This window comes from Sceloporus occidentalis, unplaced genomic scaffold (genome assembly GCF_023333645.1).
Source record: "Sceloporus occidentalis isolate IW3139 unplaced genomic scaffold, rSceOcc1.0.p SCAF_6, whole genome shotgun sequence".
NCBI lineage: Eukaryota > Metazoa > Chordata > Lepidosauria > Squamata > Phrynosomatidae > Sceloporus > Sceloporus occidentalis.
This window is the reverse complement of record NW_028316986.1, coordinates 135,945,767-135,964,671: the sequence shown is the minus strand read 5'-3', so window position 1 is coordinate 135,964,671 and position 18,905 is coordinate 135,945,767. Positions and strand designations below refer to the sequence as shown.

General features: G+C 42.9%; 1 protein-coding gene across 3 annotated transcripts in view; it reads left to right on the top strand.

Moving 5' to 3' along the window:
• Nucleotides 1-15,201: 15,201 nt before the first annotated feature.
• Nucleotides 15,202-18,905, top strand: part of SNTG2 (syntrophin gamma 2) — a 301,906-nt gene continuing 298,202 nt past the window's right edge. For all 3 annotated transcript variants that reach the window (XM_089531045.1, XM_089531046.1, XM_089531044.1), the window contains exon 1: nt 15,202-15,446. In XM_089531045.1, coding sequence (XP_089387171.1) covers nt 15,351-15,446 — 96 coding nt within the window. In that variant the 5' untranslated portion in view covers nt 15,202-15,350. The remainder of the gene's footprint in view (nt 15,447-18,905) is intronic.

Sequence of the window (18,905 nt, the reverse complement as noted above, 5' to 3'; positions counted from 1 at the left end):
ACAGGAGCAGGAGTAATGATGATTGCATACTTTGTTTAGTGATCTTGGAGATCAGTTGTAAAATTTCTGTCCAATACTCATGCACTAAGGGACAATCCAGCCACATATGTACAAAGGTTCACCTACCTTCACAACCCCTCCAGCATTTTGGATTAGCAATGGTAGACATACGAGCCAATCTGACTGGGGTGAGGTACCATTGATGGACCAACTTGATAGTATTCTCTTTAATGGCAATGGACCTAGTTTTAAACTGAAATGTCTCTAGAATAACCTAAGGACATCTGTAACCTGACAAACACTACCCTCTCACATACATCTTCTAGTTTATTTGTTTCCTGGTGAGAAAAAGGGAACTCTTGTGGAAGACAGAAATGTCTCACCTTGCCCCAACTTTCTAAGCAGGTTTACAGGTAGGCAGAGCTGGGACTTGTCTGGTTTCCTAATTATCTTTGGTCTTTGTTATATGTGCCAGATCAAATCATGGATGAGCGATGTTGTATTGCGGATTGAACTACGGTTAAATTAAAACTAAAATTAAAATTAAAATCAATGTTATTGAGTTGATAGCTTTGTACCCTGCAAGCTACTGTGAGGTATGCCATGTGAAATGCAGAGGCATACATATAGCTTCAGGAACCAAGCATTTTATGGCGAGTACCGTATTGGGTGATAGGGCTGGAGCCAAGAGATAACCTCAAGTGGGGGAGTGAGTAGCTTCTTCAGTTTTCTAAATTAAGCAGCCCCCAACATAAAAGGCTGCATTTGCACATCATGCTTCTGTATATCTAACTGGAGTAAGGTTAGAGCCAACAACAAGGGCCATCCAGTCCAACCCCCTGCCATGCAGGAAATCTCAATCATAGCATCCCTGACAGATGGCCATCCAGCCTCTGCTTAAAGATCTCCAAGGAGGGAGACTCCACTACACTCTTGAGGGAGTGTGTTCCACTGTCGGGCAGCCCTTACTGTCAGGAAGTTCCTCCTAATGTTGAGGTGGAATCTCTTTTCCTGTAGCTTGCATCTGTTGTTCTGGGCCCTGTTCTCTGGAGCAGCAGAAAACAAGCTTGCTCCCTCCTCAATATGACATCCCTTCAAATATTTGAAAAAGGCTATCATATCACCTCTTAACCTTCTCTTCTCTAAGCTAAACATCCCCAGCTCCCGAAGTCGTTCCCCAATTCTTCCCACTGGAACTAATGGCAGCTGGCCATTACAAAAGCACAGGTCTATACAGAAACAATGACCACCAGGCCACCAAGTAAATTTACCTTATCTGCCTGGCTGTTGAGAGCCAGTGAAGCTTTTAAGAGCAGCAGATGATCTGATCTATCACTTACTACTCCCTGAGTACCCTTACAATTGTACTGTAAATTACAAAGGTAACAGGACAGTTCTAGCAGAAGCAGCCAGGAAAATGATGTTCAAATGGCAGCAACAATGAGGATCATAGGAAGACCTAAAATAGATATTTTCTTTATACTTCAGGATAGATCTGTTCTTTTCCAAATTTTCTGTATTTGTACATCACTTTCAGTACAGCTAGTACTGGAAAATTTAATACAAGAGCCAAAGCTGGATCCAGCATCCAAACTTAAACAGATACATATATTTAAAAAAAAAAAAACCCAAATGGAAGTGAGGCAACATTTTGTGCATTCAGGTCCCAAAAGAGGAATGCTGCTATAGGGGCAAAAAGGAGATAGGATGTTAGTATGATTTGAAGATAGGCTCACAAAAACAGCATTACAGTTCAAGGTGTCGTTAACTATAAATATCCCCACATGAGAATTTGCTCAGCATCTGTTATCTGGGACGAAATTAAAATTCCTAAGAACTGCAAGTTAGTGCAGATTATTGTTGTTTTTGGTAGATAAAACTTTCCAGGCAGCATTTTAATAGAATTACATTTTTATGAAAAATGAAAGTACAGTGGTACCCCGGGTTACGAAAGTAATTCGTTCCGCCGCCGCTTTCGTAACCCGGAAACTTTCGCTAGCCGAAAAAGCCCATAGGCTTTAATAGCGAAAGCCGCGATTCCGTGTGAAATCGCGCCGAAAAGCACCAAAATTTCTTTCGCAACCCGGAATAACCTTCGTAACCCGGAAACAATTAATTAAGTGAATTTCTTTCGTAACCCGGAAATTTCGTAAGGCGGCGCATTCGTATCCCGGGGTACCACTGTAGTATCTAATCCCACTCTTAATCAGGATGTGGAGCCTTTGTATCCCATGCTGACCATCTGTATTTATAGAGCACATCTTGAAATATTACTGCTGATATTTCATGCATTGTAAATTAGCTGAAGAAATATTGCAAGCTTTTAATATGAATTTAACTTTCTCTTTAAGGAATTTAATATTTTGGAAATTTTGGAAAGTTCCTTCTGTATTTCAAAATACCTTTGAGCTTCCTTTTGCTGGCTGTGACTTACAGCATTTCTCACTGCACAATTATCTTTTTCACTTTCTGACTGAATAATAATAATAATAATAATAATAATAATAATAATAATAATATCTATTTCTCCCAAAGGCTCAAGGTAGAGTATGGCATGGATTAAAACATATAAAGTCATTTAAATGCTTTAAAAAAACTGTTAAAACATTATTAAAACACACTAATCTGAGACACATTAAAATCATCCAGAATAAATTAAAATTTCCTAATTTAAGATTCATAGTTTAAAATTGGCTAGGTAGGCCCGCTGGAAGAGATTAAAAAGATACTCTTTTTAAATTCCGACAGCATATTTAGCTGTCAAATCTCTCTTGGCAGGTCATTCCACAGTCTAGGGGCAACTGATGAAAATGTCCTCTGTCTGACAGTTGCCAACCTAGTCCTGGTTGGTTGAAGTAAATGCCCCCCCCCCCAAAAGGACCTGAGTGTGTGGGGCGAATTATATGGAAGGAGGCAATCCCCAACACTTTGTAGTTTGCCAAGAAACTATCTGACAGACAGTGGAGTGATCTTCCTACAGAAATGGAAGAATGTAAAGAGAATGCAATTTAATGAAACTTACACATAACATCTGAACATGTAAATGTCAGAAGCTTCTAGGCTATATAAAAATGCAAAACAGTTTTTATTCAATTATATCAACATTTTAATTAAAAGTGATTCAGTTAACATTTTTTGTGTGTATTTGTGCTAGCCAACTGATGAGAGGTTTTTAAATTAAAAAGTAAATAGTATAGACATATGGAAACATTCTGAAAATTAATTACTGTCCTACTTATCTTCAAGACATTTTCTATTGTATTATTATAATGGAATTTAATATGACCTTTATTTTTCCAGTTTAAATTTTATTGACATTTTTACATTTTGCTTGTATCAATTATGGCAGTGCTGATGAAGTAGCAAAAAAAAATGTTTATGGATGGTAGAAGAATAGAAGTTCGGAAACAGAATGCCACATCTGTGCACCTTCAGGATATGAATCTATAAGTATATGGTTCTTTGTAGGAACACACATAATAATAATAATAATAATAATAAAATTTATTTCTATACCGCTATTCCAGCGATCACAGCGGTGTACATCAAAGAGTAAGACAATTGAAACATTAGTATGAAATAATACAAAGTTAATAATTAAGAACAGTTAAAAAAAAAAACTAACAACACCCTATACAAGTGGCTGTGTAGAATGGAATACACAAAAACATTGCCACGGGGAAAAGAATGACCACAAGGCTCACGGGGGGGGGGGGGGGGAAGCCTGGCGGAACAAAAAAGACTTCAAGTTCTTCTTGAAAGCATCGAGGGAGGTGGAAGTACGGAGCTCATTGGGGAGGGAGTTCCAGAGCTGAGGGGCTGAAATAGAGAAAGCCCTCTGAGCTGATACATATCGAGCGTCTAGAACTCTTAAAAGATGTCTTTCACCCGACCTGAGAGTGCGGGGCGGATATTTTTGTGTTGAGCTTGGATAGTTATTTCTAAGAAGACACTGAAGATATCCATGAAAGATCAGTGGTAGGACAATGCTTTGGGTCCCAGGTGCATTTTTTCCTTTTTGTTAAGTGTTTCTTTTTGAAACTTTTAGCATCAGGTCTCTAACCTGCCTTTTAAATACAAATGCCAGAAACCTATTGGGCTGTTATGAATGGGTAACTACAGTAGTTATGGAACTATGCATCATCTCTCAACCTGATCCATCCAATTCTAACTTCCCAGGAAGCAGCCACTGTGACTGACAGGACTATTCCCCTGTTGTACAGAAAGAAGCTGATTGATATTCTCACTCACTCCTTTTATTGATCTCTGGTGCAACAGGTAGAAGTGGGGTCCATGTCACAGTTTCCCTTCACATTGGAAATCATTCACATAAGGGGGGTTGTATACTTCCTGAGTGCCAGGGGAATCTTCTCCTGTCGATCACAGAAGCTGCTTCCTGATATGTGGGGACTGGGAGACTTTCACAGTTCCTACATGCCCCCTAGACTAAGGGGTAGGTAGAAATTGTGAATATCACACAATTACAAATACATAATTCCAGGACAGCCAGTGTGGTGTAGTAGTTTGAGCATTGGACTATGACTCTGGAGACCAGGGCCCAAATTCTGGCTCAGTCAAAGAAACCTACTGGGTGACCTTGGGCAAGTCACACACTCTGCCTCAGAGGATGGAAATGGCAAACACCCTCTAAACAAATGTTGCCAAAAAAGCCCTATGGCAGATTAGCCTAATGGTTTCCATAAATCAAAAATGACTTCGAAGCCTACCACAACAACAACCTCCAAGTGAAGCATTCATAACTCCCCAACAGGATTCTGGTCAAAATAAAAAGCATTTGGCATGTTTGGCACAAGACCTAATAACTGATAACATGTTTGCACTTAAAAAAAAGAATAGAGAAACTTCAGTTCTCAAGATACTGATGAACTACTACCCCAATTAGGATGATGCCATGGAACAAGACCACTGATCTTTGATGTGCTTCCCTATGGTAACCTTCCATGTGACCTTGTTTTCTTTTCTTGGGTAATAAGAGATATAGACAAGTGTTATTTCCTCCCATAATAGTCATTATCTCGACCTGTAGAACAGTTTCTCGGGCATTCTATCTGATGCTGAACCGCTATCTATATTTGTACTTTTTGCCTGTCATCCAAAGGACTTGAGTTGCTCATAGTGACTTGATTTGTATTCATAGAATGTCACAGTAGTTTTGCCCCATGGTCCTCATTATTAGTTACACATCAAAACTGAGATGTAATCTTTGATTCAGAAGTTCATACTAGAATAATTTTATTATTTGAATTAGCAGAGCACAGCAGCCTACTGGTGATCTTGTGATTATTAAGCCGTAGTAACTGCTCTGGAAGTTCATAATTGGGTAAGAGGAAATGGTGCTTGCATTTATTGTTTCAGGAAATCCAGTCAGGGATAATGCAGAATAAATATTTCTGTAGTTCAGTGGTTCTCAAACAGTGGGGCCAGACCCCCAGTGGGGCATGAGAGTTGCTCAAGGGGAGCACAAGATTTGCAAGCCCTGATCCCCTCATCTTCCTCTAAGTCCCAAACATTTTTTGTCCTGTGGGGGAAGACAAAAGCAAGGAGAGCACTTTTCTGACACTCTCTTCCTCAGATAAGTTAATACACATTCATACATAAATTCTGCCTCTCTCTCTCTCTCTTGCTCACACACACACACACACACACACACAATCTTCAAAATCACCGTCTTCATTTCTTTTTTAGATGCTTGCATATACACTCTTGTCTATTCACATATATAGAAGGGAATTAATATTTCTGTGAGACTGTGTGTGAGAGAATAAATGAGTATGTGTGTGAGTGAAAAAATGAAAGAGCATGACTGTGCTCATATCTGTGAGCACTGGTGTATGTGAGTGTGGCTGTGTGTGAGACAATATGTGTAAAATTTACAGATGTGTTGTGTTAGGTGTTTATTTAATGAAAATGTTCTACTTTGATTGATGTTTCTTTATAAAATGTTAAAATATGAATATACTTGAATGTACGAACGAAAATATGCACCCTAAAGAAAATATTTTTATTCATATATTATGTCGATCGGGGGGTGGGGTGGGGTGGGGGCAACATCTACCTGTTGATGTAAAGGGGTCACAAGAGTAAAAGGTTTGAGAACCACTGCTGTAGTTGCTTAACTAAAACCTTAACAGTGATGTCAGTGCATGCAAATATGATAGCAACCAGCGTGGAAGAAACACATGCAACAAGGAACACTGGCTTCACAGAATAAGGAAGAAGTAAAGCCTGAGAGTAGCAATCTACATACCAAAAGAGTGATTACCTAGGAAAGAAAAGGGACAAAATGCCCAAACCCACCTGGCTATCTATAAATGCATCTTTCTAAGCCCACCGCTGGGTCAAGTTATTTGTGGCAGTGTTGGTGCTTTAACATTCAACAGTATCTCCCCTATAGGCACAGATACGTATATTGTACTTTGTTTATCAGATTTTCTAGTATCACTCCCCTTTTAGATTTTCTCCTAAGTATGCATACATATGTTTGCCTGCACACATTCTTGCTATATTTCTCTGCCTAATATTTTTATTTTCTGCTTTCTTAATATTAAACACATGCTTCCAGAAAGTTGATTGTTAGTGGAAGCTATAAGATTAAACAGTATCTTAAATCCAATTACTACTCCCAACAAGAGTAGACCTAATGAATAAACTGTGAACAGTAAACTGACACTAAGATAAATCTCATTGATTCAATGGGTCTACTCTAGTCAGAGCTAGCGATTCTATTTAAGGCAATACTTAGAAGTATTAATTTTTTGTCAGGCTGCAAACAATTGAATGAATTTGCACATTTCTTTACGAGACTTTGTCACTTAAACATAAGAATACGCTCAGTAGCTCCACTCTGCTCTTCCTATGTTTCCATTTTAACATTTTGCATTGGAGTGACATTGAGGGGAAGATCCTACGAAGTTTATTTCTGCAATTGTGCTGTCACAGTCACTAATTTAATAAGAGGTGATGTTGCAGTCCTAGTCTACCTTCCTTTTAATTTATTCTCTACTTATTCTACTTCCCTTTTCATGTTTCCAGATATGAGATTTTGTCCTTGATGCCAGATGTGTGGGAATGAGATTCCTCAGTGGTGAGGGAGGACATGCTGTCAGATTACAAGTCCTCTTATTACTAGCAAGCCTTCAAGCCACCTGTCCACTTTTGGCAACCCCATGCATTTCATAACATTTTCCTTGGCAAGGAAAACTCAGTGGTGAATACAAGGATGGGGCTCTGACATTCAGAACTGTTGCCAGGCTTGAGAATCTTGTCTATGGAAGTTACATTAACTAGACTTGCAAAATAGTTGCTCCTGGCCACTTTTCATTGGAAGCTTGTAGGTGAAACAGAAATATTTTATTTGCACTAGTGGAGTGGTTCCCAATCTTTTCTATGCCTCATACCCCAAGGAAATGTTTGATTAATGTTCGCACCCCCTACAAAAGCAATGTCACATTTGAAGACGAAGAAGTCTAATTTCTAATTTTGAACCACATACAATACTGCAGGTGAACAAACTGAACTTTAAAAAAAAAGCTTTTGACTCAAATTCATGGGTGTGAATCATGAGCAGCATGCATCAAATCTGGTTCAGGAGTGCACATATTTACATATTTAGTCAGTGAATGACATGGGCTGCATCTTTTTGTTGTTGTTGGCCTGTTACAGACAGCCAAAATAAAGCTGCTTCGAGTCACAGTGGAGAGGTACGGTGTTTCAATGATGCATGCGTCCTAAGAGTCCAGAGGTCACACCAAAGCCACGCTCCAGCCTTAAGGACTGGAGCATGGCTTTGGTATGGCTTCTGGACTCTTAGGACGCATGCATCATTGAAACACTGTACCTCCACTGTGACTCAAAGCAGCTTTATTTTGGCTGTCTGTAACAGGCCGTTGTGTGCCTTGAAGTTATTTCCGATTTACAGCAAACCCTATCATGGAGTTTACTTGGCAAGAAACATTCAGAGGAGCTTTGCCATTGGGCCTTATTACATGTGAAACTGGAGCTCCAATCTGGAGCCCTTCCATAGCCCTTCCGTAGTGAGGGGGCACATGTGAAGAACAAAATTGTGGTCATTCCTGAGTCAAAGCAGAGTGAGTGCACATTAAATTACCACACCAGTACATACCATGCGGATTCACCAATGTGAATTGGGACCCTTGCGCATGCTCAGTAGGTGTCTGAATGCATCAAGAATCTTTGCAATTCCAGGATGAAGAAGGGGGCCACTTCCTGGTTCCACTTTCACGTGAATGCTAGCCTTACGTGAATGACAGCTTCATGTTTCTTCTTCCCTTCTATTTTATTCTATTTTTTACTCTATTTTCTCTATTTCAACAATTTAGCAATGCCCGCAACTCCAGCCATGTGTGGTCTTGAGCATACATAGTTACATCCAAACGTGTCCTCCATGTCAGATTTCCCTACACCCCCACACCTGCTTCCTGCAAATGTATCCTAACTCTCCCTGTCACATTTCCCTACATCCCCCACTTTCTTTGCAGTGAAAGAAAAATTGTATTATTTAAATATTTATTTAATATTTATTTATACTGTAATAATATTTCCTTAATAACAAATTATCAATTATTATTATTATTTCGCAGTGCCTTGTTCTCCTTTGGGTACCCTGCCTCGAGCCTTGAGGAGAGGCAGGAAAAAATTATTATTATTATTAAAGAATTATTATTATTATTATTATTAAAAAATTCTTTCCTGCCTCTCCTCAAGGCTGGAGGCAGGGTGCCTTGTTCTCCTTTGGGTACCTACAAACAAACGTTGATAAGGTAATGTAAGTTAATCACAGCAGCCCAAAATCTATTAATATTTTTTGGATTGTCTGTTTGGAGTTACTCTCCCTCTTTCTGTTTTTCTGGTGTTTTGCTTATTTTCAAGAGCTTCTTAGGTTGGAGAGCACCTTTCTCGCATGGATGTGTGTTGGGATGAAGACTTTATTATTATTATTATTATTAAAGAAATATTATGCAGCCTCCGTTCTTGAAGGAGTACCGGGAGCAAATGGAGCAAAATTGCAGTGCAGCATCATGGGAAATGTGGGACCTTGGAGGTTTGTGTGTGTACCAGGGGGGTGTACCAGGACAGAAGCAAAGTTGCCTTCCACACCAGACCAATTTGGATTGAAATCGAAGTGAGCTTGGAAACAATTTTTGTGAATTTGCTTGTTACCGAATTCAGAATTCGGAATGACGTGAAAGCAACGTGAAATAATACATCATGTTTTAACGTGAATTTGCATGGTTGGACCCGCAGTGGCTTTGATTCAGAGCTGCAAAACCCTCTGTGTGATAAGGGCCATTGACTTCCCTTGATCTACCCTGCAGAAATAATGCAGTTTGATGCCATTTTAACTGCCATGGCTTAATACTATAGAATTCTAAGGGGTCATTTCCACTGGGAAAAGTCTTGAATCCTGATTCGATGTCTGCACCCCTAGTTCCCACTGGACATCGATCCCAATCCTCATTGGATCGATTCCAGTGGAAAAAAACGTGGGGCAAACGCCAAAAGCCCAGGGTATTTTGGTAGCCAGTTTTTGGAGGTTCTTTTGGCAAATTCAATTCTGATGCGATTCCTAACAGTGGGAAAGCCAGATCAGAATTGATTTTTTTTTAAAGGGGAGGGACAAATGGCAGGCGTGTGTGTGTTGTCCATCCCCAGAGATGTCACACAGACTGCCAGTGCCACCTTTTGGGGTCTTTAAAAAAAAAAAAAAAAAAACTAAGTGCAAAAGCAACAGCTTGACAAAGCAATTACTTGTAGAAAGAGTTAACCAAGTTGCCTCCCACCCTGAACCCTTTATTAGAACCAACTAAGGCCTGCTGTGATGCTTTCAACGACTTCTTCGCGGATAAAATCTCGCAGATAAGGGCTGGTCTTGATGCTGGCATTACAACAGAATCGATAAGAGAGGTATCCAGTGACTCCGTGGACTGTATTAAACTGGATCATTTTGAGTCTGTAAATATTGATGAAGTGGATGGGATCCTTGCCCATCCTGGTTGACTGTCCAGGGAGAAGATGCAATACAAAATATTACTATAACTTATAATAAATGCATCCTTCCAGGAGGGGATAGTTTCATCAATATTGAAACAGGCGGTAGTGAAACTGCTCTTGAAAAAACCCTCCCTAGATCCCCTGCTGAGAAACAACTACAGACCGGTCTTGCTTTTACCATTCTTGGGCAAAGTGATCGAGAGGGCAGTCGCCTTCCAACTCCAAGCTGTCTTGGATGAAACCGATTATCTGGATCCATTTCAAACCGGCTTTAGACCGGGATATGGAGTTGAGACTGCCATGGTCGCCTTAGTCGATGATTTCTGTCTGGGCATCGACAGGGGAATTGTGACCCTGTTGGTGCTCTTGGACATCTCAGTGGCCTTCGATACCATTGACCACGGAATTATTCTGGAATGCCTGGAACAGTTGGGCATCGGAGGCACTGCACTCCAGTGGCTCTGATCCTACTTCTCAGGCAGATTCCAGAAGGTCAGGCTGGGGGATAGCTGCTCCTCTAAAAGAGAACTGACATCTGGTGTCCCTCAGGGCACCATTCTATCCCCCATGCTATTTAATATTTACATGAAGCTGCTGGAAGATCATCCTGAGACATGGAGCACAGTGTTATCAGTATGCTGATGACACCCAGATCTATCTCTCTGTGTCCCCGACTGATACAGTGACTAAGGATGGCATCTCTCCTCTGGATGCCTGTCTTGGGTCGGTAATGGGCTGGATGAGGGAAAACAGACTCAAGCTGAATCCAGAGAAAACGGAGGTACTCGTGATAGGTACCCCAAGTCCAGGGATGGAGATTTGCCAACCTGTCCTGGTCGGGGTCACACTTCCCCTAAAGGACCAAGTTCACAGTTTGGGAGTGCTCCTGGACTCATCTCTACAGTTATCATTTCAAGTAGATGTGATGGTCAGGAGTGCTTGGTACCAGCTTCGGCTGATACGCCAACTGTGCCCCTACCTGGTCCGAAAGGACCTTGAAACAGTGGTACATACACTGGTAATCTCTTGACTAGATTTCAGTAATGCGCTCTACATGGGGCTACCTTTGTACCAAGTTCGGAAGCTTTGACTAGTTCAATGCAGCAGCCAGACTGGTCACTGGAACATCTAGGTCAGACCATATAACACCAGTTTTAAAATCTCTACACTGGTTGCCAATTAGCTTCCGGGCACAATACAAAGTGTTGGTCATCACCTTTAAAGCCCTACATGGCTTGGGCCTGAGTTACTTGAGGGAACTCCTCTCCCTACACAATCTGCCCCGCACTCTCAGAACATCTGGGAAGAATCTACTAAATTATTCAAAGGATAGATTAACAACAACCTCCCATAGAGTGATTACAGCCACGGCCCCCATGTTATGGAACAACCTACCAGAGGAGATCCATCTTATCACCACTTTAGATGCCTTTAAAAAGGCACTAAAGACGGATCTCTTCTGGTGGGCATACCCACACGACCTTCTATAAAGAAATGGAAAATATCCCACTTCTGATTGTAATAGCACAATGTAATTGATGTTTTTTTATTTGTATTGCTATGATTCAAGTTTTAGCTGACTACTGTTTTTATAATATGTATTTTAGACATTATATTGTATGGTTGTTTTACGGTTGTAATCCCGCCTCGATCCACTGGGAGAGGTGGGAAAATACAAATAAAATTATTATTATTATTATTATTATTATTATTATTAAGTAGCTGCTAAGCCATTCTAGTGACTTTGCAATTAGTTTTTTGTTTTTAAAAAACCAGTCTCCCTCCCATCCTCATCCTCCTCCCGGCTCCATTCCCTGGTGTCTGTGCTCCCCCCGCCTGGCCTTGCCTCCCTCCTCCTCCTCCTCTCTGTTTGATGGTGATTCAGGCAGGGGAGGGATGGAGGGATGGACCAGTGGTGGATGCCATCTCTGCCCTCCGAGGCACCTCCTCCTCCTCTGATCCACCCACCTCCCTTGGGCAAGTCACACTCTCTCAGCCTCAGACCCAACCAGGGAAGGAACCAAAGCAAGCTCGGAAGGGGCCTTGGGCTGGCCAGGGGAGGGAGCATGGAGGCCAGGGGGAAGGGCCAAGACCAGGCCAGGGAGCAGGTGGGGACAAAGGTCTGTGCCAAAAAACAGCGATTCCAAAAGGTCCCCATTCATATGTGGATGAGGGACCTTTTGGAATCAATTTGGCATTACCGGAGCAGAGCCGGATCGAGATTTGGATCTTTCAGTAAGTGGGAATGAGGTCCAAGATTGGTAGTTTTGTGAGATATGTAGCCTTCCCTGTTAGGGTACTCTGGTGTCACAACAATCTACAAATCCAAGGAATCCATAGGATGGAGACATGGCTGTTAAAGCAGTGTTAAACAGCATATTTCTGAAGTGTAGATGGAGCCATGGATAGACTGCAAATTATTATATTACAGCTAATGATGTATGAATAGAGATGGGCAGGGGAACTGTAGTACTCCAGATGTTTTTCGCCTACAACATCTATCAGCCCTCATTAGCATGACACTAAGAGCTGAAGCCCTCCAAAACCTAGAGGGTCATATCTCTCCCTCCTCATGAGATCTTAAAGCTCTGTTTTATGATGTTTAATCTGCCAGGGGCTGTTTCCATTACGGTTTTCACCTCATTTCTGAAGTGATAAACACAAGCTCATCCCTCACTTTTCTTAATTATCGATTACATTTTATAGCCCATCTTTCCTTCAAAGAACAATGACATTTAAAAACCACCAAACAGTGATACATTTATTGGGACAACTATGATTGTAAATAAATGATTGATTATTGATTGTTGCGGCAACTGGAATGCATAAAATACATATCTCAACCAGTTTGCAACAACTGTCTTGCTTGGCCCTATAAAAGCATCACTGGTGGGTTTTGGATGTTATTGTACTTTGCTATATGGCCAACAAGGAGCCAACGTGGTGTAGTGGTTTGAGCACTGGAATATGACTCTAGAGACCAGGGTTCGAATCCTGACTTGGCCATGGAAACCCACAGGTTGAACTTGGGCAAGTCACACTCTCTCAAACTCAGAGGATGGGAATGGCAAACCAACGCTGAAGAAACTTGCAAAGTATCTCCCATGATGGGGTCGCCTTAGGGTTGCCATAAGTTGGAAGTGAGTTGGACCACCACAACAACAATATGGTCAACAGCTATCCTTGGATATATTTCCTTCAAAGAGTTAAACTTTCAGAGTTTTTTGTGGATTTCTTGGGCTATGTGGCCATGTTCTGGAAGAGTTTACTCCTGACTGTTCGCCAGCATCAGGAATAAACTCTTCCAGAACATGGCCACATAGACCAAAGAACCCACAAAAAACTATGATGCCAGCTGTGAAAGCTTTCAACTTCACAGTTAAACTTTCTTTTCCTTATGAATTGTTTGAACGGAAACTTTGAAAGCAAATCCACAAATTCAAACAAGTGCGATTTTCCAACCAGTTCCTAACAAGCTTTAACACACCCATGGCACACATACTTTCTCCTAACAGGGAGCTGTCAGGAATGAAGTCTTGTGTAAGAAACATGCCTCAGAGAAGAAGAACATTTTAAATTCTGAAGAGGTTTTGCCCTGGTAAAAGGCTAAAGCTGCATCCACACTGCAGGAATACTGTAATCCGTTTTGACATTGCTTCCTTCAACTGCCTTGGCTGCATGCTATGGAATTATGGGATTTGTAATTTGTTGTGGCCCCAGAGCTCTCTAACAGAGAAGGCTAAATGTCTCACAAAGTTACAACTCCCAGAATTCCATAGCATTGAGCCAGGGCAGTTAAAGCAGTTTCAAACTGGATTATTTCTGAAGTGTGGATGCAGCTGAAGACTAGAAAACTTAATGGCAAAAGGAAAAATTGATTTTACTGTTCTGCATGCAGGTTTGTTTTGGAAATTGTGTGTGTGTGTGTGTGTGTCTGTGTACAATTGTCCCTTTGTATCCACGGATTTCAACCATCGACGGCTTGAAAATATATTTTTTAAAAAATCCAAAAAGCAATCCTTGATTTTGCCATTTTATACTGTATAAGGGACACCATTTTACTATGCCACTGTCTATAATGGGGCTTGAACAGCCATGGATTTTGGCATCCACAGGGGTCCTGATACCAAACCCCAGAAGATACCAAGGGCCCACTGCATTTATGTGTGTGTATGTGCAGAGAGTCAGCATGGGGTAGTGGTTTGAGCATTGGACTATGACTTGGAGAACAGGTACTGAATCCCTATTCGACCATGTAAACCCACTTGAGCAAGTCACACTCTCTCAGCCTCAAAAAATGGCCATGGCAAACAACAACAACAACCCTCTGAACAAACCTTGCCAAGAAAACCCTATGAAAAAGATTTTATTACATATCTTATATGTAGCATTGGACTAAATACTCTGGTGGAGGACCAGGATTTGAATCCTGGCTCAGCCATGGAAGCCCACTGGGAGACCTTGCGGCAAGTCACACTCTCTCAGCCTCAAAAGATGGTCATGGCAAAAAACCCTTCTGAATGAATGTCCCCCCCCAAAAAAAAAAAAAAACCAACCCCATGAAAAGATAAAAGTTTTGTTACATATGTTTTGTATGCGGCATTGGACTGTGACTCTGGTGAAGACCAGGGTTTGAACCCTGGCTCAGCCATGGAAACCCACTGGGTGACACTCTCTCAGCCTCAGAGGATAGGACTCCTTGCTGGGCCATAGAAACCCACTGGCTGAGCTTGGGGCACATCACAACAACAACAACAACAACAACAACAACAACAAAACTGTCTGAAGAAACCTTGCCAAGAAAAAAAAAACCCAGGAAAGAGGCTGACACCAGCGCCTTAGGGCTGCCATAAATAAGTAGGAAAGGAGTGGAAAGCAGGCAACAACCCACAACCCACACACACACACACACACACACCCGCAAGCACCAGCGCCTCCTGGTCGTGGTCGGCGTCTGTGAGGCTGCGAGGCTGCCTGAGAGAGCTCTGGCCAGGCTTCCCAGCTTCTCCTATCGAGGAAGCCCCCCAAGTGTGTGCCCAATATAGGAATCCCACACAGAGAAGAGAGAAGAAGAGAGAAAGGAAAGCGCGGGAGGAGCTGAGGAGCCACCCCCATCCCCATCCTCTCTCCTCCTCCTCCTCCTCCTCCTGCTGCTGCTCTTGTGGTCCTTTAGCCAGGAAGCATAGAGACCTCCTGGCCCCTTCCTCGCCTTGGCTCTCTCTGAAGGAGGAGGAGGGGGAGGAGGGGGGGACTCCATGCCTGGCTGAGGGCACTATTCAGCAAGGACTAACCCAGCTATCTGCCCATGGGAGGAGGACATGAACCCGGCCGGGAAGAAGCCCTCGCCTCCTCTGCCGCCTCCTCCGCCTCCTCTTCAGCCGGACCGCCCGGACAGCCTCCTCGTCCCCACTTGGGCAAGTAGCAGCCCCCCGCTCTCCTTTCCCCTTCCTTCCTTCCTTCCCCACCAGGCGCTCTCAGGGCGCCTCTACACTGGGGAGGGGGCACCGCTTTCGGTTCCTCTCCAACCCCTTTCCAGTCTTTTCCCTTCCCCACAGATTGCCCCCACAGTGAGTCCAGACTGTAAGGATGATGCACTTTGGCCCCGCTTTAAGTTTCCCTCCAGTCTTCTCCCTCTTCCCTTCCCCTTCAGTCGCTCTCAAGGTGTGTCTACACTGGAGGGAGAGTGCCCTTTGGCCCCGCTTTCAGTTTCTCTCCAGTCCTCTTGCTGTCTTTCCCTTCCCTTTCCCTTCCTCCTCACAATCTGCCCTCAGGGGGCGTCTACACTGTGGGGATAGGGCACTTCGGCGCCGTTTGGAGTTTCTCTCCAATCCTCTTCCCTTCCTTCCCTTCTCTTTCTCTTCCCCACACAATACCCTCAGAGCGTCTACACTCTATGGAGACTAGTGCACTTTGGCCCCGCTTTCAGTTCCTCTCCAAACCTTTCCCAGTCTCTCCCTTTCCCTTCCTTCCCCACAACCTGCCCTCAGGGGGCGTCTCAACTGTAGAGATAGTGCAGTCTGACCCCGCTTTAAGTGCCTCTCCAACCCTCTTCCAGCCTTCCCCTCTTCCCTTTCCCCTTCCTTCTCCTTCTCTCCAGAACCTGCCCTCAGAGTGTGTCTACACTGTAGCGATAATGCAGTTTGACCCCGCTTTAACTCTTCCTCCACTTCTCCCCCCCCCCTTCCTTCCCATTCCTTCTGCTCCTTCTCTCACCATTCCTTCCTTTCTCGCCCTTCCCCACAGTTCGCTCCCAGGGGGCTTCGTTGTGGAGACAGTGCAGTTGGACACCACTTTAAGTCTCTCTTCAGCCTTTCCTCCTTCCTTCCTTCCTCCTTTTCCTCTTCCTCTTCCTCCTCCTCTTCCCTTCCTGCTCATCCCCATGACTCGCTCTCATGGGGCTTCTACACTGCAGAAAGCATGGAGTTTGCCTCCACTTTAAGTCTCTGTCCAGCCCCTCTCCCTCAGAATGGAGGAGATTTAGGCATTCCTCTTGGACAGAAGGGTGAAAGGTAGAACAGGTCCTGGAAAAGGAAGGCTTCTGCTCATCCTGCTCAAAGGTGGAGGGGCTTTGTTGTTGTTGTTGTTGTGTCTTCAAGTCGACTTATGATGACTCCTATCGTAGGGTTTTCTTGGCAAGTCTCTTCAGAGGTTGTTGTTTTTTGTGTGCCATGGCCATCCTCTGAGGCTGAGAGAGTGTGACTTGCCCAAGGTCACCCAGTGAGTTTCCATGGCCGAGATCCGAACCTTGGTCTCCAGAGTCGTACTCCAACACTCAAACCACTACGCCATCCTGGCTCTTGGGGAACTACAATGAACTACAAATCCCAGAACTGTGTAGGATGGAGTTCTGGCACTTGAAATTGTCTCAAACTGCTTTATTTCTACAATGTAGATGCACCCTCAGTCCCCGCAGAACATCTGCCCTACGCTGCCCAAGTCCAAAATAAGTCCCTGTTTTCCAGGGACTTGAAGGGAAGCTCCTGAAAGTTATGCAAGGAGAAGAGAGAGGAGAGAGTCCAGGCAGCCCTTCGGGGGTGTGGGGTAGTTTTCAGAGGGGAGAGCCATGGTTGAGGGTCTGGGTTCGAGTCTCTGACAATTACAGGGGGAAAAGTGTCTGGTTGTGGTGTTGGGAGATAGGTTCTTTTGACCTGAGAGAAAAGGGAGATGGCTTCTATGTCCATTTAAAAAGTCGTTATTAAGTGTACCTTCAAGTTGTTATCCTTTCCAACTTAAGGCAACCCTAAGGGGATCCTATCATTGGGTTTTCTTAGCAAGATTTGTTGAGGGGGATTATCATGACCATCCTCTAGGGTCACCTGACATCCTCCTTTTCCAGGATATGTCCTCCATTTCAGCCCAGGAGGAATTCCATGCCCTCCATTTGAACCATCACTAAGAAGCATGAATTTCTATTTCGTGGGCCAAAACACACTGGAGAAATAATGCAGTTTGAGACCGGTTTTAACTGCCCTAGCTCAATGCTAGGGAATTCTGGGAACTGTAGTTTTGTGAGACATTTCGTTTTCTCTGACAGAGAGCTCTGGTGCCACAAGAAACTACAATCCTCCCTCCCCCAGGCTGGCCATATGTCCTCCTTTTCCAGGACATGTCCTACATTTCAGCCTTCTCCCCAGAAGGAATCCCAAAATGTCCTCCATTTGAAGCATGACCTAGAAGCATATTTTTAGCTTTTATTTGGTCATGTCCTCCATCTTTCTTGAATGTCGTACATGTGGTTAGGAAGGACATCTGGTCACCCTGCCCCTCCCTCCTTCCACACCACAACTGCATTTCCCCACATCATTGGAAGTGCGTGTGTGTGTGTAGGTCAAGAAGAGAAGGTGGTCATGATTATCACTGTTTTAGAAATCAATGAACGTGTTTCATTCTTGATCCATGGAGAGTCTCAGCAAAATCCTAAAAACATCCTTCAGCTGCAGTGGTGCTGCTCCCAATACTTTGGGAATAAGTCCCATTGAACTTGACAGAAAGCTATGCATAGGATTGCACTGCTAGAAGGCACTCCTGCTGACTTTGGTGATGTCTTGGTGTATTTGGGGCTGCAGCCATAGCCAAGCTTGTACACTTTTATTCTTTTCTTTCAGTCACTAGATCTGCTTTAAATGTAGTCTACATTGAGCTTCCTGCTTCCTCAAGGTGACCAGACATCCTCCTTTTCCAGGACATGTCCTCCATTTCAACCTTCTGACCAGGAGGAATTTCAAAATGTCCTTCATTTTGAGGACTAAAAAGCATGAATTTACATGTATATGTTATAAGCTTTTATTTGGCAATGTCCTACAATGTCTTTGAATGCCCTACATTTTGCCTTGTCCTTTTTTGTGGTTATGACATCTGGTCACCCTATGCTTCCTTCCAACCTCAGTATTCTTTTACTAGATTTGCAGTGTCTTGGAATAGTGGTGACTTTAAAAAAAGGTTAATTTTTCAGCTTAGTTTTGTGTGTTTAGGTCTTTTTAGCTCACAAGGAACATTGCTGGTGAATTGGTTCACTGCTCCTCACCCCTAAAAGCAACTAATTTTCACTCAGTGTCACAGGCTAAGATTTCATACAGTTAATAGATAATAAGGGGAGAGAACACCAAGCACCTAGCTGAGCATATAGCATTAAACAGTACAGTTAGATGATTTAAGGCTATTGATTTAAATGGGAAATCAATAAGTGCACATAACCATTCACTAGAATTGGTCATGTTCTATATTGCTGGCTTGAATTATACTGCAGTAATTGGTTTTGGGAATTCCTAGTCTTTAATATAATGTTAGAAAGTAACGGCAATCCTGTTACAGTTGGACATCACTTCAGAAACCACAGAAAAGTGACTCCAATCTGATTGGCAGTAGTTTTTCAG